This window comes from Palaemon carinicauda, chromosome 8 (assembly GCF_036898095.1).
Source record: "Palaemon carinicauda isolate YSFRI2023 chromosome 8, ASM3689809v2, whole genome shotgun sequence".
NCBI lineage: Eukaryota > Metazoa > Arthropoda > Malacostraca > Decapoda > Palaemonidae > Palaemon > Palaemon carinicauda.
In genome coordinates, this window is record NC_090732.1 from 11,158,070 (window position 1) to 11,183,196 (window position 25,127).

The window sequence follows — 25,127 nt, forward strand, 5'->3', positions numbered from 1 at the left end:
CCAGGCTGGAATCTAGACGTGGTCCTAAGGTTCCTTATGTCATCAAGATTTGAACCTCTCCAATCAGCCTCTTTTAAGGACCTCACATTAAAAACTCTTTTCCTCGTGTGCTTGACAACAGCTAAAAGAGTAAGTGAGATCCACGCCTTCAGCAGGAACATAGTTTTCACATCTGAAACGGCTACATGTTCCTTGCAGCTCGGTTTTTTGCTAAAACGAGCTTCCTTCACGTCCTTGGCCTAAGTCGTTCGAGATCCCAAGCCTGTCCAACTTGGTGGGGGACGAACTGGAGAGAGTACTTTGCCCAGTTAGAGCTCTTAGGTACTATCTAAAAAGGTCATAACCTTTACGAGGACAATCAGAAGCCTTATGGTGGGCTATCAAGAAGCCTTCTCTTCCAAGGTCTAAGAACTCAGTTTCTTACCTATTCAGGCTCCTGATTAGGGAAGCACATTCTCATCTGAAGGAAGAAGACCTTGCTTTGCTGAAGGTAAGGACACATGAAGTGAGAGCTGTGGCTACTTCAGTGGCCCTCAAACAAAACCGTTCTCTGCAGAGTGTTATGGATGCAACCTATTGGAGAAGCAAGTCAGTGTTCGCATCATTCTATCTCAAAGATGTCCAGTCTCTTTACGAGAACTGCTACACCCTGGACCATTCGTAGCAACGAATGCAGTAGTAGGCGGGGGCTCAGCCACTACATTCCCATAATCCCATAACCTTTTTAACCTTTCTCTTGAATACTTTTTATGGGTTGTACGGTTGGCTAAGAAGCCTTCCACATCCTTGTTGATTTGGCGGGTGGTCAATTCTTTCTTGAGAAGCGCCGAGGTTAAAGGTTGTGATGAGGTCCTTTAGTATGGGTTGCAGCCCTTTATACTTCAGCACCTAAGAGTCGTTCAGCATCCTAAGAGGACCGCTACGCTCAGTAAGAAAGACGTACTTAATAAAGGCAGAGTAATGGTTCAAGTCGTCTTCCTTACCAGGTACTTATTTATTTTATGTTATTTTTGAATAACTAATAAAATAAAATACGGGATACTTAGCTTCTGTGTTAACATGTATGCTGGTCTCCACTCACCACCCTGGGTGTGAATCAGCTACATGATTATCGGGTAAGATTAATATTGAAAAATGTTATTTTCATTAGTAAAATAAATTTTTGAATATACTTACCCGATAATCATGATTTAATTGACCCACCCTTCCTCCCCATAGAGAACCAGTGGTCCGAGGAAAAAATTGAGGTGGTGTTGACAAGAAGTACTAGAGTACCTGACCACAGATGGCGCTGTAGTGTTCACCCCCACCTGTATAGCGATCGCTGGCGTATCCCGACCGTAGATTTCTGTCGGCAACAGAGTTGACAGCTACATGATTATCGGGTAAGTATATTCAAAAATTTATTTTACTAATGAAAATAACATATTACTGTACTTGATAAATTTGCAATCTTAATAAGTCCTTCTTAACAGTTACCGCAGATCTTATTTCTTCCTTTTTTTACCTTTTTATGTTATCGGTGATCATGATCATTTCTTTGCAGTTTTACATACAGCAATCAGTCTGTTATTCTTACTACATTTTTATATTATGAGTACTGTACTGCAAATGAAAAATTCATACATAGTACTGAAGTTGATTTGAGTGACAGAATTCCTTGAAATACTTTACTATTAGTGTATTTTTAAATAGTGATCTAATATTAATCATGCATTAAATATGTAGAGGGATACAGTGAATGTGAAGGATTCTACAGATTTGTTTACTGTTATTTACTCCATAGTTTTTGTATAAATGTTAAGGAAATGGAAACTGTATTAACTGTATTTTAACGCTGGTATAACAATAGCGCCTCAAGGGACTTGGATTGCTTGAATGTTGAGTAATGTGAGTTACTATCAATTTTAATGCACTCTTTGTTTAAGAAGTATTTTCTAAAATGAAGTACAATTATCATCCATGTTGGCTGACTTTGTTAATATTTTTCAAGACCACATTTCAGTACCATCATTGTTTTATTTTTCTATTTGTTTACCAGACAATGTCCATAGAGCAGTAGCTGCAATATTAGAAATCCAGTTTAGATAAATTACGAAAGTATGATAGAATGGGACGGTTGTGTGCGGGCATTTTGGTGCTATGCCTTTGGGTGTTGGTTATTTGGACGCTTTTAAAATGTATGAGCAACACAGTTCGTAACAAAATTTGGCAAAAGGTTTTCCTTATCTTTTCAATCTTAAGTTTTTATGGAAATAAAGAATAAATTGTCAGTAAATACATTATACCATTATGAATTGTGTAGAAGAAATTTAGACCTGATACAAGATTTGCGTTTCAATAGGAGTGTTTGTTAAATCAGAAACTTGTTAGAAATTCATATCCAGTGGCTAGAATATTATTTAGAAGTAAAACTTAGTAATATGTAAACATTTCAATGCAAATCTATGATAAAATTTTGAGTTACAATTTTAGCTATACTGTACAATACAGTAGCTCCTTATTTAAAACTTTTGTGGTTTATCAACAAATTAATTATTGATAATTCATAAAATATTGGTAAACCAATTGTAAACTTTGTAAATCAATGTAAAATATATCGTACCTTATCTATGAAAAGCAGTTGTATAAAAGACTGCACAACTGATAAGTCTATTGGCAGAAACAGTGGTGTCATAGGTAACCTGTACAGTATAAAGAAACTAACGATTGCTTATAGAAATGTCTTAAATTCAAACTTGTCTTATCTTAGAGAGGTAATTTTACTGGTTCCAATTATTTGTAGCAATTCCATAGCTTAAATCATATCAGATTTATATCATTTCATGTTATTAAAATTACATAGAAAATGCAGGATACTGCAAGTATTTTCCAGTGATGTGATTAAAATTTAGATAATATATTTGCTAAAGAAAGAAAATTGTCCGACGACAAACCATCTTTTGCCAGTAAGCCGGTATCAAAATAGGTTCAGCAGCTATATGCCTCCATGCAAGCAACTGTGCCGAAACCTATCATAGCGAGTCGTTTAAGTTTTGTACTTTATGAGTGTTCAATTAGCTGTTTATCCACAAAGCAAGCAATTGATTACGTTACATTAGGATTGGCTATATAATGTAAAGGCTTTGGGAACTTTGCTTTGGTAACACTGCTTTGGTGTTTATGTGAAATATTGAATATGTATTTTGGACTCTGCAATATGGTTGTGGTTGTTATTTTTTATGGAAATCATTAATAATCTAATATAACAATTTGTTAGTTAATTTATTGTCTATTGGGGCTATATTTTTAATCATTGCTTAATACTAACAGGGATAATTGCTTTTAATTAATCTATTGCTTGTACAGTGTTACTTAACCCCTTTGGTGATGGTTTCTGTAATTTGTGTTCCAGGTAAAGGGAAGAAGAAAAATGGTGAATGCAATAATAATAGTAAGTGTTTATTTTATCATAATGTTTTTTCTTTTGTATAAGTCTGTGTTAACTTGGTTTAATAGCATTAGCATAATGCATAATTTTCGAAGGTGTAAGATTTTTATTGTTAAGAGATATAGATTATATATTTGAAATGCATTTGGTGCTTATAACACAAACTAATTAGCTTTCTATTTGATTTGTGACTGCAGGTAAACAAAGTGCTGTTGAAGAAATTGAGGATTTGGATGAAGAGGAGGAAGACATTAATGGAGAAGTGGAAGAAGCGGTAAGTTCAATTTGGTTTATTTGCTAATTGAAATTAATTTTATAACACCCCTTAGATTTCTTCCATTTTATCTTTTCAGGGTTATGTTAATGCACTAATTATTATAGTTGCCTATAGTTTAAAGGCTTCTTATGAATGGCAGAGGCAAGGGACAGTGACATTGCCCTAGCAAGCAGGAGAATGCCCTAGAGACTGACCATATTTACATACAAATGAACAATGCTCAAGCCAGGACCAAGAAGAGCCAGGCAATGGCTGTTGATGACTGAACAGATAGACTTATAGGCTCCCCCAAACCCCCCATCCTGAGCTCAAAAGGATGGTGAGGTTGCAGTAACCAAAGAAACTAACGAGTTTGAGCAGAACTTGAACCTGTCTGGCGTTCACCAGTCAGGGACGTTGCCACATCGACCACCACAACCCTTAGTTGCTGCAAAAAATCCAAGCCAAATAACCCCCACCCCAATGACGTCATAGCCAATCACGTCTTGCAGATTTCAAGCTACACTTATCACTTTAAGGGGATATAATGTGACCGCTGTTGATGCAGGAGACAACATGATTGGCTATGACATATTGGGGGGGGGTGGCCTTATTTCGCCTAGAATCTCTACGGCGACTAAATTTCTCTGTTTATACTATGTAATTAGTTTTGTTGATTAATCGTTACTGGCAAATCTTTCTAATTTTTTTACACCATTAAATTATTTGTAATCTTTCTTCCTTTTGGAGAAAGGGAATTACTGTATAGTCTTGGTATACATGGATTGTGGTCAGAAAACTGCAGAGATGTACTGTATACTATAGAAGTGCATGTCATTCTATCTCACTTAACATGCTACCCCAAGAATTCCATCTTCGATAAATGATTTTGTTTAGTATTCATGTATCGTTCCAGTTCCATTTTCGAATGAACAGACTAGGCTAGCCTTATGAACTTTACAATGACGGGATACTGTGAGCAAGAGCCAGTATCTCACATAAGGTTCGGCAACTTTGATTACAAAAGTTTTACGCCCTAGCGTACAGTATGCATATACAGAATAGTGAGATTTTTAGAAATAAAGTATTTACAGTGTTTGTTGGTAAACGTTCTTGCACTTATTCATGGGTACAATGAACTAAGAGAGGTTACCTTTGTTTCCCTTAGAGATCAAGGACCTCACTGGAGTTGCCATGGCTGGAACCTGCTTGCGTGGCCTAGGACTCAATAATTTCTTAGATGCCCAGGTCTGGTAATTCATTGCAGTCTAGCCATTTCATTAAGATCCTGGCTCCCAAACTCATTCGACAATGGAGATGTTAGATACCTTAGGGTGCGAACCTGCCTCCTCCTCTTAGCTTTGACAGCAAGATTGCCTGTGGAAAGACTCAAGACTACAGGCACAGTCTATTCACCCCTTAGTCTGTTGCCATGGAAACCTCATCTGTGACTAGCTTCCTGGATCAACTAGTGGTCTAGTGCAGTTACCTACTTAGCCATTATGCTCGCTTTGGATCGGTTATGTCTAGTGCAAAGGTAGTAACCTTCATGGCACATTAGTCACTAAGGCCTGAAGATGAGGAATACAGTTGTTATCTGATTTTCCTGGCAAGTTAGACAGGAGGTGTTGAGGCTGCTAATAGATTTGAACTTGGGCCTTAAAAGAATTTCTTCGTAGGTGTTAGTGAGTTGTGTATCTCTTTACCTTAATGAAGTTTTCTTTGATAATGCAAGGTAACATGTGAAATGACACAGACATGGGTTAACCAGGTCTATTCCTTATACTAGTAAATACAGTTTATGTTAAATAAAAAAAAAGATATCAGGCTGTTCAAATAAAAAAATCTAGAACCTAACTTGGCCTTTTCTACATTACTGGCTATACTTTGAACTCCTGTGGTAATGTGTGAACTAAATAAGCTATGCTTTCACCTTCATAAACAAGCCATGAAATAACGTAGCTTACCTCCTGAAAACTGTAGGACTATAACAGACACTGAGCATAATTGGGGTACAGCCTAGACTGACTTACATAAAGAATCAATATTGGCATCTCAGATTCAGAGGACTTAAGCTTCCTCAAGACTTGCAAACATCATGCCACATTTCAGTAAAAAAAGGATAATAAATTCACTAGTTAAACAAGACTAAACTAGTGAAACATCCTCTTCGGAGGGTTGGATACAAGTTGTTGGCTCAATGTGCCAGACTAGCATTATAGCCTTCACCTGGCTTTCAAGGCAAGCAATCAGTCATATACAGTAGGGTCCCGAATTATGCGAGAATTTGGTCGATTAATGACCTCGTATAAATGGAAAATCGCTTTTTTCAATATTAATCTTACCCGATGATCATGTAGCTGTCAACTCCGTTGCCCGACAGAAATCTACGGACGGGATACGCCAGCGATCGCTATACAAGAGGGGGGTGTACTCACCAGCGCCATCTGTGGTCAGGTACTCCAGTACTTCTTGTCAACACCACCTCAATTTTTCCTCTGTCGTGCCGCCGGCAAGACCTACATGGATACGCTGTTGATTTTGGAGTCTTTGTTCACGGTTTTGGTGAAGTATTTGCTCTAAAATTTAGCCTTCGCTGTACAGGAAGCTTTTCCCTTAGCTTAGATAGCTTTTGGAATTAAATTGATTTATTGGTTAACGATCTTTGCTTTACTTTGGAATTCCCCCTTGACTGTTCTCTAAATTCAAGATGTCCGACCACTCTCAAGCTCCTAAAATTAGGCGATGTAGTGTTAGGACTTGTAATAGGCGTCTTCCGAAGGCCTCTGTTGATCCTCACACCGTTTGTTCCGACTGTAGGGGAAAATCCTGTCAGTTGGAAGATCGATGTGGGGAATGTGCTGGGCTTTCGGAATTCGATTTTAATGAATTCCTCAAGTATACGACTAGGTTAGAGAGGGAGAGAGTTAGGAGGAGTTCTTCTCGCTCTTTGGTTTATTCCTCCCCCCATGATCCTCAACCTTTTCCTTCCCCTGTAGTGGTGACCCCCGAACCTACTACCAGTGCTCAGCCTGATATGTCGGATATGTTACGTGCCATTCAGGCTCTTGGTGATAAGGTGGAGTCTTTAGTGAGTGACCACAATCTTCTCTTGGCAGATGTCAAGGAACTTAAAGTGAAAAGTGCAGTGGGAAGTGTTAGTGCCAGTGCTGTGCCTAGTGTCAGTGTCAGTGTTGCGCATGAGGATACTTCTGTGCGTGCCAGTCGTCCTCCCAGTCCGGGACCTCTTGCAAGCTCCCAAGCCCAGGGGAGAAGCAACGTCGAATGGCAAAAGGGTTCGGCAGGCCTTGATCGGCGCACAGTTGTATCCTCAGTGGTTGCGGGCGTATCTTATAGAGATCGTCACTTCCACTCCCAGACGATTGAGCCCTTAAATTCCTCGTCTGCGGAAGAAGTTTCCAGGAGGAAACGCTGGACCCAGGTCTCACGACCTCTTAAACGTAAGGTCCCGTCCGAGCGAGTCCAACGGCCCAGGTGTAGCCACTGGGCCAGTTCGGACTCGCCGCAGTCATCTGATGACTGCACACCTCCTAAGAGAGGTAAAGTGGTGCCTCAACAGGCCTCTGCTCCAACTTCTGTTGATCCCAAGTGGTCTATGCTGCAGACTATGCAGTCTCAGCTTGCGGTGTTGATGCAGGAGTTTCAGGCAGAGAAGGTTAGCACACCTCCTCCTGCGAGCGCTCCTCCACCTCTGCGCAGTCCTCCCTGCCAGACGTATGATCTTGAGGCTCCTCCTGCTTCCATGCGTGAGCTGCCGCATTGGGAGTTGCCAGGTACCAACGCTATGCAGCAACCTCCTCTTTCCTTGAGGCAGGAGCCTCTTGCTATGCGGCAACCTCCTCAACCCTTGAGGCAGGAGCCTCATGCTATGCGGCAACCTCCTCTACCCATGAGGCAGGAGCCTCATGCGTTGCGGCAACCTCCTCTACCCATGAGGCAGCAACCTCATGCTATGTGGCAACCGCCTCAACCCTTGAGGCAAGAGCCTCTCTCTGCGCAGCAACCTCCTCAACCCTTGAGGCAGGCGCAACCCTTGAGGCAGGAACCTCATGCTATGAGGCAGCCTCCTCAACGCATGCAGCAGCCGCATTCTTCGCAGCATGAGCCTCTTCCCATTCAACATGAGCCGCATACCATGCAGCATGAGCCTCATGCCTTACAGCAATCGCTTCTGACCACGCTTGCTCCTCAGACCACCGCAGAACCTCCTTCACCCCAGCCTCATGACTTTGTCATTGCCAGCCCTCAGCCTCTTCAGCAGAGGCATGATGATGGATCCGCAAGTGCGCATGCACCCGTTCTGCAGGATTCAGGCATTCAGCATGCCGCTATACCGTTACCTCTCGCTACTCAACTCTCAGGCGATGAGGTTTCTGAGGATGAAGCTGCTCACCTGGATGATCCTTCTTCTGATGTGGAGGAACACAAGTCTTCGCCGCCTTCCTTAGAGTTTCGTAAGGTCCTGGCTCTGTTCAGAGAGTTATACCCTGAACACTTCGTTTCTGCAACCCCTCGTTCTCCTCCATCCGAGTTTTCTCTAGGCATGCAGCCTATTACGTCTGCCTACACCAAGCTTGTCCTCGCCAGATCATCAAGGAGAGCTTTGAGGGTTTTAGGGGATTGGTTGCAGTCCAGGCAGCAACTGGGAAGGACATCTTTTGTGTTTCCTCCTCCTAAGCTGGCTTCTAAGTCGGGCGTCTGGTATGCCACAGGAGAGGAACCTGGCTTGGGGGTCCCTGCCTCTGCCCAGGCCGACTTCTCAAGTTTGGTTGACCCTCCCCGTAGGTCGGCTATGAGACGCTCGAAGGTCTGCTGGACTTTTTCTGATCTGGACCACTTGTTGAAGGGAGTCTTTCGCGCCTTCGAAATTTTTAATTTCCTCGATTGGTGCCTGGGGGCCTTAAGCAGGAAGACTGCCCCTTCTGATAAAGACTCGGCCATGCTGATCATGTCCTGTATGGACAGAGCAATTCGCGATGGTTCTGGCGAACTTGCTTCTATTTTTGTCTCAGGAGTCCTCAAGAAAAGGGAACACCTATGCTCCTACTTATCGACTGGTATCACCCCTTGCCAGAGGTCGCAGTTGCTGTTTGCTCCTCTTTCCAAGTTCCTGTTTCCGGAGGAGCTAATCAAGGAGATGGCTGCGGCTCTTATCCAGAAAGATACGCATGACCTCATGGCCTCTTCAGCACGTAAGGCTAAAACCGTACCTTCCGTGCCGAGATCTTACCGCACCCCTGTGGCTGATACACCTGCTACCAGATTCATTCCGCCCTTTCGTGGCAGAGCCCCCAGTAGAGGAAGTTCCCGTGCAGACAGTCACCGGGGCAAGTCCAAGAAAGGTGCCAAGTCCACGAAAAGCAAGCTTTGACTTCCTTCCTCTCCAGACAGCTGTAGGAGCCAGACTCAAGACCTTCTGGCAAGCCTGGGAAAGCAGAGGTGCAGACGCTCAGTCTGTCAAGTGGCTAAGGGAGGGTTACAGAATTCCGTTCTGCCGCAATCCCCCTCTGACCACATCTCCCATCAACCTCTCTCCCAACTACAAGGAGAAGGACAAGAGGCTAGCGTTACATCAAGAGGTGTCGCTCCTGTTACAGAAGGAGGCAGTGGTGATAGTCCGGGACCATCAATCCCCGGGCTTTTACAACCGTCTCTTCCTGGTGGCCAAGAAGACAGGAGGTTGGAGACCGGTGCTGGACGTCAGTGCGCTCAATGCTTATGTCACCAAGCAGACGTTCACAATGGAGACGACGAAGTCGGTCCTAGCAGCGGTCAGGCAGGGGGACTGGATGGTCTCGTTGGATCTGAAAGACGCCTACTTTCACGTTCCCATCCATCCAGACTCCCAACCTTTTCTGAGATTCGTCTTTGGAGAGGTTGTGTACCAGTTCCAAGCCCTGTGCTTTGGCCTAAGCACGGCACCTCTTGTGTTTACGCGACTGATGAGGAATATTGCGAAATTCCTTCACTTGGCAGACATCAGAGCCTCCCTTTATTTAGACGACTAGCTTTTAAGAGCCCCCACAAGTCGTCGCTGTCTGGAGAGTCTCAGATGGACTTTGGATTTGACCAAGGAACTGGGTCTCTTGGTCAATTTAGAGAAGTCCCAGCTCGTTCCTTCCCAAACCATCGTTTACCTGGGAATGGAGATTCAGAGTCGAGCTTTTCGGGCTTTTCCGTCGGCCCCAAGAATCAACCAAGCCCTAGAGTGCATCCTGAGCATGCTGAAGAAGAACCGATGCTCGGTGAGGCAGTGGATGAGTCTAACAGGGACTCTTTCATCGCTAGCCCTGTTCATCGAGTTAGGGAGACTCCACCTCCGCCCCCTTCAGTACCATCTGGCAGCTCACTGGAACAAGGATATGACGCTCGAGACGGTCTCTATTCCTGTTTCCAAAGAGATGAGGGCTACTCTAACGTGGTGGAAGAACAGCATTCTTCTCAAGGAGGGTCTCTCATTAGCTGTTCAGACCCCCGACCTTCATCTCTACTCGGACGCATCAGACTCGGGCTGGGGCGCGACATTGGACGGACAGGAATGCTCGGGGACATGGAACCAGGAACAGGAAACGCTTCACATCAATTGCAAGGAGTTGTTGGCAGTTCATCTGGCCTTAATGAACTTCAAGTCCCTCCTGCTAAACAAGGTGGTGGAGGTGAACTCCGACAACACCACAGCCTTGGCGTACATCTCCAAGCAGGGAGGGACTCATTCGAGGAAGCTGTTCGAGATCGCAAGGGACCTCCTCATTTGGTCAAAAAGTCGAAAGCTCACGCTGGTGACGAGGTTCATTCAGGGCGATATGAATGTCTCGGCAGATTGCCTCAGCAGGAAGGGTCAAGTCATCCCCACAGAGTGGACCCTTCACAAGAACGTGTGCAACAGACTTTGGGCCCTGTGGGGTCAGCCAACTATAGATCTGTTCGCTACCTCGATGACCAAGAGGCTCCCATTGTACTGTTCCCCGATTCCAGACCCAGCAGCAGTTCACGTGGATGCTTTTCTGCTGGATTGGTCCCACCTCGACCTGTATGCATTCCCGCCGTTCAAGATCATCACCAGGGTTCTTCAGAAGTTCGTCTCTCACGAAGGGACACGGCTGACGTTGGTTGCTCCCCTTTGGCCTGCAAGAGAATGGTTCACAGAGGTACTGCAATGGCTGGTCGACGTTCCCAGGACCCTCCCTCTAAGAGTGGACCTTCTACGTCAACCTCACGTAAAGAAGGTACACCCAAGCCTCCACGCTCTTCGTCTGACTGCCTTCAGACTATCGAAAGACTCTCTAGAGCTAGAGGCTTTTCGAAGGAGGCAGCCAGAGCGATTGCCAGAGCAAGGAGGATATCCACTCGCAGAGTCTATCAATCTAAGTGGGAAGTCTTCCGAAGCTGGTGCAGAACCAATGCAGTTTCCTCTACCAGTACCACTGTAACCCAAGTTGCTGACTTCCTGTTACATCTTAGGAATGTTAGATCTCTTTCAGCTCCTACGATCAAGGGGTACAGAAGTATGTTGGCAGCGGTTTTCCGCCACAGAGGCTTGGATCTTTCATCCAACAAAGATCTGCAGGACATCCTTAGGTCTTTTGAGACCTCTAAAGAACGTCGGTTGTCCACTCCAGGCTGGAATCTAGACGTAGTCCTAAGGTTCCTTATGTCATCTAGATTTGAACCTCTCCAGTCAGCCTCTTTCAAGGACCTCACTCTCAAAACTCTTTTCCTCGTCTGCCTTGCAACAGCCAAAAGAGTAAGTGAGGTTCACGCCTTCAGCAGGAACATAGGTTTCACATCTGAAACGGCTACATGTTCCTTACAGCTCGGTTTTTTGGCTAAAAACGAGCTTCCTTCACGTCCTTGGCCTAAATCGTTCGAGATACCTAGCCTTTCCAACATGGTGGGTAACGAACGGGAGAGAGTACTTTGCCCTGTCAGAGCTCTTAAGTACTATCTTAAAAGGTCAAAACCCTTGCGAGGACAATCAGAGGCCTTATGGTGTGCTATTAAGAAACCTTCGCTGCCTATGTCTAAGAACGCAGTTTCTTACTACATAAGGCTTCTGATTAGAGAAGCTCATTCTCATATGAAGGAAGAAGACCTTGCTTTGCTGAAGGTAAGGACACATGAAGTGAGAGCGTGGCTACTTCAGTGGCCTTCAAACAGAACCGTTCTCTGCAGAGTATTATGGATGCAACCTATTGGAGGAGCAAGTCAGTGTTTGCATCATTCTATCTCAAAGATGTCCAGTCTCTTTACGAGAACTGCTACACCCTGGGACCATTCGTAGCAGCGAGTGCAGTAGTAGGTGAGGGCTCAGCCACTACATTCCCATAATCCCATAACCTTTTTTAACCTTTCTCTTGAATGCTTTTATTGTTGTTTTGGGTTGTACGGTGGGCTAAGAAGCCTTCCGCATCCTAGTTGATTTGGCGGGTGGTCAATTCTTTCTTGAGAAGCGCCTAGGTTAGAGGTTGTGATGAGGTCCTTTAGTATGGGTTGCAGCCCTTTATACTTCAGCACCTAAGAGTTGTTCAGCCTCCTAAGAGGACCGCTGCGCTCAGTAAGGAAGACGTACTTATTAAAGGCAGAGTAATGGTTCAAGTCGACTTCCTTACCAGGTACTTATAATTTTATTTGTTATTTTGAATAACTGATAAAAATGAAATACGGGATACTTAGCTTCTTGATTAACATGTATACTGGTTTTCACCCACCTCCCTGGGTGTGAATCAGCTACATGATCATCGGGTAAGATTAATATTGAAAAATGTTATTTTCATTAGTAAAATAAATTTTTGAATATACTTACCCGATGATCATGATTTAATTGACCCACCCTTCCTCCCCATAGAGAACCAGTGGACCGAGGAAAAAATTGAGGTGGTGTTGACAAGAAGTACTGGAGTACCTGACCACAGATGGCGCTGGTGAGTACACCCCCCTCTTGTATAGCGATCGCTGGCGTATCCCGTCCGTAGATTTCTGTCGGGCAACGGAGTTGACAGCTACATGATCATCGGGTAAGTATATTCAAAAATTTATTTTACTAATGAAAATAACATATTTCGAAACACACAACTAACAGAAATAATTCCATTGCGGCCATGGCAACCAGCAATTTGCTTATTCAAATGTGTTTACTACCCATTTCCAATACTTTCTTTGTACTATACTGTATTTCTTTATTATATCAAATTGTTCTTGTAAATAAATCAAACATTTAATATACTTTAAAGTTCTAATAACTTGAAAAATGGTTAAAATTACAACCAGGATAGGTGTAAACACCATATATTTCCCGTTATAACACGACCCAAAATACAGACAAATTTTAATGTTTGTCATATCTATTGTATAAGACAACTGGTGAATAGCAAAACCATTACTCTATATACTAGCTTTTGTTGTATTATTGAAAATCCAGAATTATCAAAATAAAGGCGATTTTATATCATGCGTTTCCTAAACACGCCAAAAAGCACAATAAAAAACAACCAATGTTTTGTTTCCGTTTATCTCTGATCATAACGAAGAAAGAGACGCACTTACTCATCTGTTAGTTTTTGCATCGACAGCAATCTTATCAGTATTGATTATATGTTGAATTTGTTATTACCAATGTTCTGATTTTTTTTTTATTTGAACTTTCAAATAAATGAAATGAATGTCATTTATGTAATGTTTTTCTTTATGATGCCGCCTGAAACGGAAACCTTCCATTTGTTTACACTCCATCTTCGATCATAATAAACAAACGAATGCATTAAACACACACGATCTAAGTCATAACTAATGATATTACAAACATTTAGTAAACATTATGTTATTACAAATATTTTACTTACCGTATCCATATAAATTCCTAAATTCGTAGCAAAGCTGGAAATTTTTCTTTCCTTATGCGTTTAATCCACAATAGTAAACTGCCGCTAATGACAGAGTGATAACTTACGATAATTCTAAACTGTTACGAAAGATAATTGTCCTTTCCATATCCAAAATACTTTTCCTAACTTCAGTTATAAGTCAACTTGTACCCACCTCAATTATGGATCCATATGCAAAAAAAGGTAAAAGAAGAAAGTACTAGGCCTATTTTTAAAGTCATCGAACAATTAGGTTACCGCTATAACGTTCGATGTGACAGAGAGAGAGAGAGAGAGAGAGAGAGAGAGATGGTTTTAAAGTACTAAACAATAAATATGATAGGTTATAACACATTGGTGTTTATGTAATATTAACTGTATAGATGGTTTGAATAAGTTAAGAAATGGTGTAAACAATTCTTTGTTATTGTATTCGCGCGGAAGCTAGACATCAGCTGATGTGATCACAGCCAAAAGTAAAACAAAAATAAGTTAGCAATACTCGATTTTTAAAACACACCCGAAATTTAACAACATAAGTACGTTTTATTATAGCGCAATTGACATTTAAAGAGTAAAAATTTTCTGGAATAGAATGCTGTTTCCTAAAAAATAGTGGTTTGCGGACGAAATCGGTTACCGTATTTTAAGCTATGATTGAAATGGATGTATACGCGGTATGATTTTTTCGTTTTGTTTTTAATTGACACTTCAAGAAAACCGATTTTGGTTTCTTCATCTATTTGTAAGTATTGTATAACGAGAGAGAGAGAGAGAGAGAGAGAGAGAGAGAGAGAGAGAGAGAGAGAGAGAGAGAGAGAGAGAGAGAGAGAGAATCAGCTGTTGTAACTGAATGCCGTGTTTTTGTTTCGTGTACCCCCTGAAGCGAGGAATTGATCGCCACAACTAACAATATTCACGTAAATTTCATTCTTAAACTCAAGTTGCCATATGTGAACTATGGTTTTATTTCTTACGGAGAGAGAGAGAGAGAGAGAGAGAGAGAGAGAGAGAGAGAGAGAGAGAGAGAGAGAGAGAGGGGGGATTTCTGCCATCAAATCTCTCTCTCTCTCTCTCTCTCTCTCTCTCTCTCTCTCTCTCTCTCTCTCTCTCTAGATTTTATTTTACCGTCTACTCTTCAAAACCAATGTTTGCAAATCAAATGTATACTGTTTAAAATATGACAAAATATTGACGACTCGTTACCAAAGTTTGGGCTATTCACTGCCGATAAACACAAAATATTGACGACTCGTTACCGAAGTTTAGGCTATTCACTGCCGATAAACAAACCCAGTTTACTCGTGAAAACCTTGAACGCCCAGAGGGAAAAATAAGGCTTTTAAATATACTGTACTAAACAAAAATAGTCCTTTAATATACCATCGTTAACACTACCATTACAATTATCGTAAGGTTGGAGAAAGATAAAGATTGCCGAGAACGTAACCACATTTTTGTTTACATTTTGTCAGCTGGACTCGCACAGTTAACAGTTGATTTCATTGTTGATGTGGAATTTTATCCTTAAATAGGCTATTCATTATGAAATTATGTTAATGAAATGTAATGTTAATATTGTTTTGTAACATTTATTATAAATCACCGTATTTAGGGCTACCAATATACTTAAAAAGACAATAGATTTGATACATTTTGTAGTGCTTGACTCGCGAACTTTGAACAGCCTCGCAGATACAGAAAATTTATTTTTGAAAAATAGCGATCGCGGAAAAGGGGAATCGTGTAATTCGAACACGCATAATTCGGGACCCTACTGTACTCATAGACTATCCTTGAAGGAAATCTACACATGACACTTGAAGCTTGGACTGGACTTGAAGACAAATTGTCATGAAAATGAGCCATCAATTTGAATCTTACAACAAAAAGAGAAGGAAACTCAGTTATAAGTAAAAGGAATTCATCTAGCCTTAGCTGGGCTATTGTCTTAAGTTTTGGATAGACTTTCTTCAGGGAAACTAAGAGATGGGTGGTTAGATGGGCACACCCTTCTCTGGACCTCTTAGCTCCTGTAACAAAGAGAAAGATTTTATTTAACTGTTGGTCTTTTTGCTTGATAGAAATGTTAGGCATAAATTTCATTTGGTATATTAAGTATTCATACACTTTAATACTTTTTTATTTTCCAAGCCTTATGAAAAGAAATTTAGAATGGGTTTTATCACTCCAAAATGGAGTAAAAACTTAGACCATATTTTCAAGCTCCCTTTCTTCTCTTAACCTTCCTTTGTCTCTCTTTGGAGCATTCCACCCATTAGAAGACTGGTGTATAATGCTTCTCATCAGTTTTCCATTGGGCCAGTTTTTTTATAAGAAATACTTTGTGCTCAATTCATACATGCATACATATACCAAGGCACTTCCCCCAATTTTGGGGGTTAGTCGACATCAACAAATGAAACAAACAAAAAAGGGGACCTCTACTCTCTACGTTCCTCCCAGCTATCATAGCTATCATAAATAAACTCTCTAACAGTTCCTTCTTTTGAATTTCGTGTTTGAGGTACTCCCAAGTCAGGTCACCTAAAACAGAGATGACACAGAAAGTTTGGGAACACATTCCTGATCAGTCTTTATAGTCTCTCTAATGGATTTTGGTCATGAATCATTACTTTATTAGATAGTTTCCTTTTTATCCTCGTCCTTAATTACCTGTGCTCTCACAGAAGATATATTTGTGTCTATTCACTGTGCATGCTCATAGGTGGTGTGGCTCTAGGGGTTTGTCTTTGTGTATAATTATGTGCTATATTTTTCCATATTCTGTCTGTGCTATTTCTGAAATGTACTTGTGCAATTCTTGTGTTCATTTACTGTCATTGCTCAAGTTTTACATGTGAGCTGGCAAATTATTTGCCTGTGCTTGGACGTCATTTGCATTCATGCACTAGACTGTAAGTGGCCCACCACCATGGTAGTATTGAACTTGGTTGTTTTTTTAGTCTTTTGGGTAAGTGCACAATTCCATTTGGACAGTAGTTTTCAATATCTGCACTAGAGACATGTTGGTTCCTTATGGATTTAAGAAACTAAAGGTGGCATTATTTTTGAGGAACTAACATACACAATTCTAAAGCAACAGTTTACTATAATTTTTCTCATATATGTTCAAACATTGTAGCACTTGTGTAAGATGTTAAATTTATGAAATAAAGCATAATTCTGGGGGTCAAACTAGAAATATAATCATAACTATTTTTAAAGGCACCTTGTACAGTGTTTATATTCTATCTTAATGAGTTGCCTTTTTGAAGGAATTTTATTAACTCCTGGAGGGGCTATAGTATGTCTCAAACTTGTCTGAGGAATGTTCAGTACATCTGGTTTTTTATATTTTTGCATAGTTGAACTTCAAACTTTTGATATCGCTTGATCTTCTTTATTATAGTATTTATGAAGTAGAGTTGTTTATTTTAGCGATGAAACCTGTCTTACGATTTAACCATACGTGTGTTTTATAGATTTGCAGTATATAAACTAGTAATTTACTTGAAGAACTGCCGTGTATTTCCCAGAATAATTTCATTAAACAACAGGAAGATAGAGATTGGGCATTAAAGAATTAATTGTTTAATCTGCTTTGGGTTAGTTTGTCAAGGAGATTACTGGGACAGAATTTTATAATAATTTAAAGCTCTTTTGGTGTTGTCAAATTTTACAAACATCTAAAATGCTATTGAGGCTTTTATAGGGGGCATATAAGTAGAGTTTACTAACTTGTATAAGTGACTGATTGATTGATTTGATGTTTTCTGGCATCCTGCCATCTACAGTCATTGACGCCGATTGTGTAAGTGATCGCATGTCTTATAAAACTACTGTAGACACTAGGCAAATAATGTATATGTGATTAGTATTCAAAGAATTTTGGTTAGTTTTGACATAGGTTACTTCTTCATAACTTCATACTAATAGAGTTTTAGGTTCCCTGTATATTTTTCTTTATCTTATACCATTGGATAAATGATTATTGAAGTTTTTAACTAGAATTTTTCTCAATAGATTGAAGTGACAGCAGTTAAGGAGAATGAAAGCTCTCAATTGGACGAAGAGGCGCTTGAAAAAAATAGAGAAAAACTTCGCAACAGGATGCAGCGTACGCCAAAAGCTGTAAAAGTTGAGAAAACAAAAAGCCCTAAGGCTGTTAAGAAGGTAAGTTTGTTGTTTTTATCAATATCTTTTTGAAGTTATTTGTAATTACATATTGTAGAGTCGTTTACAGATCAAGGACATGTGAAATAAATAGGAGTAATAAATCATAGTAAGGCAATTGTTAATTAAGTAGTCTTTAAAACTATAAGTCGTCAGGGTTGGGAGAGTAGTTTTCTTTAGCTGTGGGAGGATGAATAGTAATCATTGTCGACTGATGGTGCACCGGGGAACCAGTGGATAAGGAGGGGACATTAAAAGCACTTATTACCAAGTGTGGACATCATCCCAGAATGTTGTATTTACTTTCATTATTATTGAAGTTTAAAGTATTTGTTAATAACAAATATTGTAGGCGTGATCATTATTATTATTATTTATTACTAAATAAAACCATGAAGTGATGGTACTGTAGTAATACTGTATACAAAACTAGATAGCGTTATTTTAGAATTTAATTGCTTTTGATTTATAATAAGTGAATAGTTTAATTTTTTTAAAGTTTTTGATTTTAGATTAAAAATTTAGGAAGATAGAATTTGAATATATTTTTTTATTTCTTTGATATTGAATATCTGCCCTCTGTTAATATAGCTTCAATTCTGATTTGCAGATTTTTTATTGGTAATAATCATCTAATGTTTCAGGGGAAGGAAGCAACTGTATGGGATCTTGATGGGAAAGATTCAAAGAGTCTTGATTACTCATCAAAAAATTCTTCACCTAACTCTGGGATATCCTCTTTTCGTCCAGACTTTCTGCCAGACCAGTCACAGGTAAATATGAACATGCATGTAATCTCTTAAGTATATAAAGTTATTTTGTGATATTATTAACATAGATCTGAAAAAAGTGTTGATATAAGCTATGAAATAGCTAGATTTGCTACATCTTGTTTCCATTGTGCTATTACCTTTGAAATGTCTGTCACTATATGAGAATCGGGAGTTTGTGCCCCACTAAAGCCTTGCTTTGAATTTGTGTCCCTGGAACCATTTATAGCTCTGGTCCTTTCTTTTCTTGTCAATGTGGACTATACACTTGCTTGAGAGCTATTAGGGGATTGCAAGATTGGCTACAACTCTCTTAAGTTAGATTAAACTTAGGGAAAAAAATGAGCACAGTATTCAGATAAATGTGTCTATAATACAGTTACACTGTAGTTACTCTTGAGTATACCATCTTGGCTAGAGATGAGAAAAGTTTTGTAAATTTTCATGTACGGTAATTGGAACTGAGGTGTTTCTTGGGTTATTAATGATGTACAGCAGTTGAAACTAAACAGAAACCTTATAGCATCATAATCATAATTCAGTGATGAACCATTATGGAACTTTGAAGAGGGAAAACTACACTAGCTATTACAATGCTTTCAAACGAGATGTCAGGTAGAATTGTAATGGTAATATTGTTTCTGAAATCAAAGTACCAGTGAAGACCTCTGCAGCCTGTTGGTTGTTATATATGTATGCTCCTGTTTCAGCACTGGCTTTTAACCTTCAGGGCTCGGTTGTTCTCAAAGTAGCTGAGTTTTGAGGCAAAAGGATATTAGTATCTCTTAGCTTCATGGCGTTAGGCTTAATGGAGTGGTGAATTAGGTTTGGCCTGACTGGTCTTGAGTTAATCCCTCTGGACTGGGACTATGGAGGGTTGTAGGAAGGGTTTCTGGGGCTATTAGTGTGGTTAATCTACCCTCCCTAGTTAAAGTATATGGAGCATGTGATGGACTGTGTTGTACACGGAGTGTTTCTGGCCGTATGATCCCAAAAGACTTGTAGAAACTCATTACTGAAATGGTGAGACAAGAAACTGGTGATTGTTTGTAAAACCAATGAAAATTTTACCAATATTAGTGAGAAAGGAATGTTGCAATCTTGCTTGCCATGACCTTCACTCAGGGTGGTTGTCTCTGCCAGTAAGACATCAGATATACAGAGGGTATGCGCCTAAGATTGAAAGAACCTTATGATGAAAATTGCGATTAAACAGGAATGGATAAATTGAAATGAAAAGAATTAATGGTAATTCTGAATAGCTATAAACTATTGGTACCTCAAAGCTGTTGATCAGTTAGCTGTCACAGTGACTCTGTTAACCATTTTACCCCCAAAGGACATACTGGTATGTTCTGGTATGTTTCACAGAACACATCCCTTTATCCCCATGGACGTACTGGTACGTCCTTGAAAAAACTGCAATTTACAAATTTTTTTTGCATATTTTTGATAATTTTTTGAGAAACTTCAGGCATTCTCCAAGAGAATGAGACCAACCTTACCTCTCTATGATGAAAATTAAGGCTGTTAGAGCAATTTAAAAAAATATATACTGCAAAATGTGCTTAAAAAAAAAATAACCCCTGGGGGTTAAGGGTTGGAAAGTTCCAAATAGCCTGGGGGTAAAAGGGTTAATCACTGGGTAATTTCCAATCTATTGATGTCATTAGATCGTTTATCCTCTCTTACTGAATAAAATGTTTAAGAATTCGTTAGATATACCTAACAGGTTTTTTTTTATAATGATAGGTTTGTGATGAAACAAATATATTTTCAGAACTAAAGGGTGTTTTTCTTATCAAAATTTACAGATTGGTACACTATCTGGAAATCTAAGAGACATGGATATTCCATCTGAAAAAGAGACTTCAAGCAAAAAATCATCAGGTGAGAATATTTTAGTTATTGCTTATTTACAGGGTTGTCTTTACAGTAGTTCTCTCTCTCTCTCTCTCTCTCTCTCTCTCTCTCTCTCTCTCTCTCTCTCATATATGAATTTTATGCCGTGTGAAAAATTCTCTGTATAAAATACAAATTGGAAAAATGTCATGCATTGTGGGGACTTCTTTAACAATGTATTCTGTTTGGCTTAAAAATCTATTCATTTTTTCAAGTTTGGAAAATTTTTCGCTACAGCAAATTTTCATAAAAACATGTCACTTTTATTACTTTTATTACTAGCTAATCTACAACTATAGTTGGGAAAGCAGGATGCAATAAGCCCAAGGGCTCTATCAGGGAAAAATTGCCCAGTGAGGAAAAGAAATAAACAATATACAAGAAAAGTAAGAAACAACTACAATAAAATATTTCAATGACAGTGACAACATTAAAATAGAAATTTCATATATAAACTATAAACACTTCCAAAAATACAAGAGGAAGAGAAATAAGATAGAATACAGTGCCGGAGTTTACCCTCAAGCAAGAGAACTCTCCCCCGAGACAGTTGCAGGCCATGGTACAGAAGCTATGACACTAGCTAACACTAAAATGGTTTTATTTTGGAGTGTCCTTCCCATAGAAGAGCTGCTTACCATAGCTAAAAAGTCTCTCCTATCCTTACCAAGAGGAAAGTAGCCACTGAACAGACAATTACATTGCAGTAGTTAACCCCTTGAGCTAAGAAGAATTGTTTGGTAATCTCACAGTTGTCAGGTGATGACAGGAGAATGTGGAGAAGCTGTAACTATTATATATTAATTCATGTATTTAGATATTAGTATGATTGTTTATTTAATTGTAATGCTTTCCTTTGTCTACATATACATCAAATACTCTGGTCTATTCTTAACACATTATCCTCTTTCCTCATACACCTGACACACTAAGATAAACATAATATTCATCTTCACTCAAGGGGTTAACTACTGCACTGTAATTGTTCAGTGGCTACTTTCTACTTAGTAAAGGTAGAAGAGACTCTTGAGCTATGGTAATCAGATGTTTTCTAATCTTGGGTAGTGCCATAGCCACTGTACCATGGTGTTGCACTGTCTTAGATTAGAGTTCTTTTGCTTGAAGGTACACTCAAGCACACTATTCTTTCTGTTACCTTATTGCCTTTCCTCACTAGGCTATTTTCTTGGGCTTATAGCATCCTTTTCCAACTAGGATTGTTGCTTAAATAATGATAATTATAATAGGAAAAAGTAGTAGTATAGGCTCTTTATAATAATTTGCCTCAGTACATGATTTACTATAATTTATATTATTTACCTCTTAGTTATTACATGATTTACTGTAATTAATATCTGACATATAATTGATTCTTTGCAGGTGGTATGTTTTCTATGTTTAAGAGTCTGGTGGGGGGTAAAACTCTTACTGATGGAGACATAGCTCCAGTGTTGGAGAAGATGAAGGACCACCTTATTGGGAAGAATGTTGCTGCTGAAATTTCCATCAAATTGTGTCAGTCCGTTGGTCAAAAACTTGAAGGCAAGGTATGCTGGATGATATAAATAATTGGTAAATAGTGTTATAAATATTTTAGGACTGACAGATTTTGGTTAGCAAATAGAATATTTAATTTCTAGAAAATATTTAAAGCGTATAATACCCATATGTGCACAGAACTTCAGCAAAAAACTTCTCTCAATTTAATCTTGAACATGTGCTTCTTTTATAAGGGACAGCTCCTGATAAACCCCTTTAGCTTCATTCTAGAACCCATGGTTTCACAGTACGCAGTCACATAAAACTTGACTTTTTATACGTATGTTATCAGATACTCACAATACAAAAATCGGTGAAAGATTTAGGAACTATTGCAGGTTCAGTATTTTGATACTTGGTAGAACAGACGACTCTATACATACATGCATCAAGCCACTAATTCCATTGGCTGTTAATTGAGCAGACTAGAGTAGCAGAGGAATTTTTTCCAGAGCACTGCATGTCCAGCGTATAAGAGGAAGTTCAGTGTATGTTTTGGCATAATGGTATCAATTGGTGAACTATATTATCTGTAAGAGGTGCTGACTACATTGTGCTTAGTACTAAAGAAACTTTGCAGTGTTTTTTTTTCAGATGCATTGTTTTCTATTATATTACATCCATTTCATTTGATCTTTTCTCATCTAGCTCTTCAATTTCTTTATGTACTCCCAAGTTTCATCTATTTCAGTAACAGTCCTTTTAGGCACGGTGTATGAGTAGAAGGTTATCCTAGCTTATAGGATCATAATATATATCCTTGTTCATCGTGGAAGGAGTAAGGGTCATATGCTTCATAGAGATGGGTTTCTAGGGTTACTGCTTGCAGATGCCACTGTTCCCTTTTTATAAGTCACTTTTTGTGTAGGTAATGTTACACAACAATTTTGTGCCTGATCAGAATTTTTAAAGTCCTTTTCTATACACTTATTTTCATTTAAATTTTCCAAGAAAAAAGAACCATCTTTCTGTATGATGATTCAGTGTCTGACTTATTAAGAAATATAGTGTCTAACCTGAGCAATTTTGTTATGCAGTTTGTTTAAGAGTTAGAAGTACTCAAGGAGGGAATAGTGTACTTTATGAAATATTTTAGGTGTTATCGTTAATTCCTCTAACATTTTACAGTTGTTTATATCATGCTAATTCTTGGTTGTATTATATCAAAGATTTAAGGATCTTAGCCATTTTTTTTTTCTTGAAATATTAAGAAGAAACAAACCAGTTACAACTGAGTAAACGTGCCTATACGTAAAAAGTAATATTTTTCAAATTGAGAGTTTGAGCTCATTGTGTAGGTCTATTAATTTTGGTTGAGTAACAAATATTTATATTGTAGCATCATTTACAATGAAAGAGGAACATTTATGTTATTGATTCCACTAGTCAAGATTGTGTTAAGACAAACACATGCTGTACTATTGAAAATTAGTGTTTTATAGATGAATCAATCTTACTGTAGCTACCGCATAATTGATTATGATCAGCGTTACAGTGAAGAGTAATGAAACTTATGTCTAAACATATCTGTGAGGAATGTAGAATTAAATGTAGCATAAAGTTGTCATACATAATGATTGAAGATTTTTTATTTTGAAGTACATGTTCTTTTTTGAAGACTGGTAAAACAAAAATATTGATAGATATTGCTGAAGGGGCTAAAAGACCATCATGATGTTAATGTACTGATTTATATCTTGAGTTTAGACAATTTGACTGTACAACATTTACAAAACTAATGGAATTATAATTTTAAATTAATTTTGATTACAGTACTTTGCGTACTAAATCAATTACAGTACTGTACATTTACTTTTTTTTTAATACTAGAGATATTTGGAAGGCAAGCCTGCATTAGCAATCTGTTTCTCTTTATATTAGGTCATTGGTACATTTGATGGTGTTACGGCAACAGTCCGGAATACTTTAACAGAAGCTTTGGTGCAACTCTTGACTCCTAAACGTCGTATCGACGTCTTACGTGATGTTGTCGAAGCTAAAGCCAATGGTGGGGTGTATACCATGGTTTTCTGTGGTGTAAATGGTGTTGGCAAAAGTACCAATTTAGCCAAGGTAAGAGGTTCTTTGAATTTTTTATTATATTTTCTGTGGTATTGCATAAATATATCAAGCATTATTATGGTAAATATTCTTTTCTTTGATACTGTATAAATATACCAAGCACTATTAAGGTTAATTCACACCAGAGGAGAACTTTAAAATGTCTTCATTCTCTTTTTCAGATTACTTTTTGGCTTATCGAAAATAACTATCGTGTTCTTATAGCTGCATGTGACACTTTCCGAGCTGGAGCTGTAGAGCAGCTGAGAACACATATGCATCACTTGAATGCTCTTCATCCTCCAGAAAAACATGGTGGAATATCAATGGTTCAGTTGTTTGAACAGGTATGTTAATAAATTTTTAGTGATACTGATGGTAATTTTATAGTTCTTTAGCAAGAATTTGTTTCACGAAGGTTAAGGAATCTGATCTGTCCGCATCAAACCACTTGTCACCCAGAATAAGATTTAAAAAAGAAAGAAATTTCAATATCCTTTATTGATAGCTTTATATTATGTCATCTGCTACTATGAATTTAACCCTTTACATTTCTGGCCAGATTTCTTCTTGAGTCACAAAATTAAAAGTAGCGATAGCAAAAAAATTGCTCTCTTATAGTTTGGTAGCTATTGTGCTTTCTGCTAGATAATTATAGCCTTACTTGGTTTTGAATATAGAAAAAATTGGACATTCTTCATAACCAACTCGTAGGTTATATAAAGAGCTCATGCGTTGATATTTTTTTTTTCCTTTTTCTTTCCAGGGTTATGGTAAAGATGCTGCTGAAATTGCTCGCCACGCTATTGAATTTGCTCGGAAAAATAATTTTGATGTTGTTCTTGTTGATACTGCTGGCCGGATGCAGGACAACGAACCACTTATGCGAGCACTTGCTAAGGTAATTTTTAGTAAGAAATCTCTTCACTTGGTGATGAAAGAGAAATCATTTCAGTGAATCTTGATTGAGGTCATTTGCTATTCCTTCACAAAAGGAAAAGATTTTACATGAAGACTAAAAATACAAAAATTTTCAGTCTGATAGTGTGATTACTGTACATAGTTACCCTGCCGATAACACAAACAACCATCGCTGGGCAATGCTCTCTGTA

At 38.9% G+C, this 25,127-nt stretch overlaps 1 protein-coding gene across 2 annotated transcripts in view; it reads left to right on the forward strand.

Moving 5' to 3' along the window:
* The window catches only part of SrpRalpha (signal recognition particle receptor alpha), an 80,245-nt gene that overhangs the window by 38,799 nt on the left and 16,319 nt on the right, over positions 1–25,127 (forward strand). The window contains exons 4-12 of one of the 2 annotated variants that reach the window (XM_068378478.1): positions 3,395–3,433; positions 3,628–3,704; positions 17,594–17,743; positions 18,388–18,516; positions 20,328–20,403; positions 21,796–21,962; positions 23,836–24,027; positions 24,198–24,362; positions 24,782–24,916. In XM_068378478.1, the coding sequence (XP_068234579.1) occupies positions 3,395–3,433; positions 3,628–3,704; positions 17,594–17,743; positions 18,388–18,516; positions 20,328–20,403; positions 21,796–21,962; positions 23,836–24,027; positions 24,198–24,362; positions 24,782–24,916 (1,130 nt within the window). The remainder of the gene's footprint in view (positions 1–3,394; positions 3,434–3,627; positions 3,705–17,593; positions 17,744–18,387; positions 18,517–20,327; positions 20,404–21,795; positions 21,963–23,835; positions 24,028–24,197; positions 24,363–24,781; positions 24,917–25,127) is intronic. The other variant, XM_068378479.1, reaches the window with a different exon arrangement.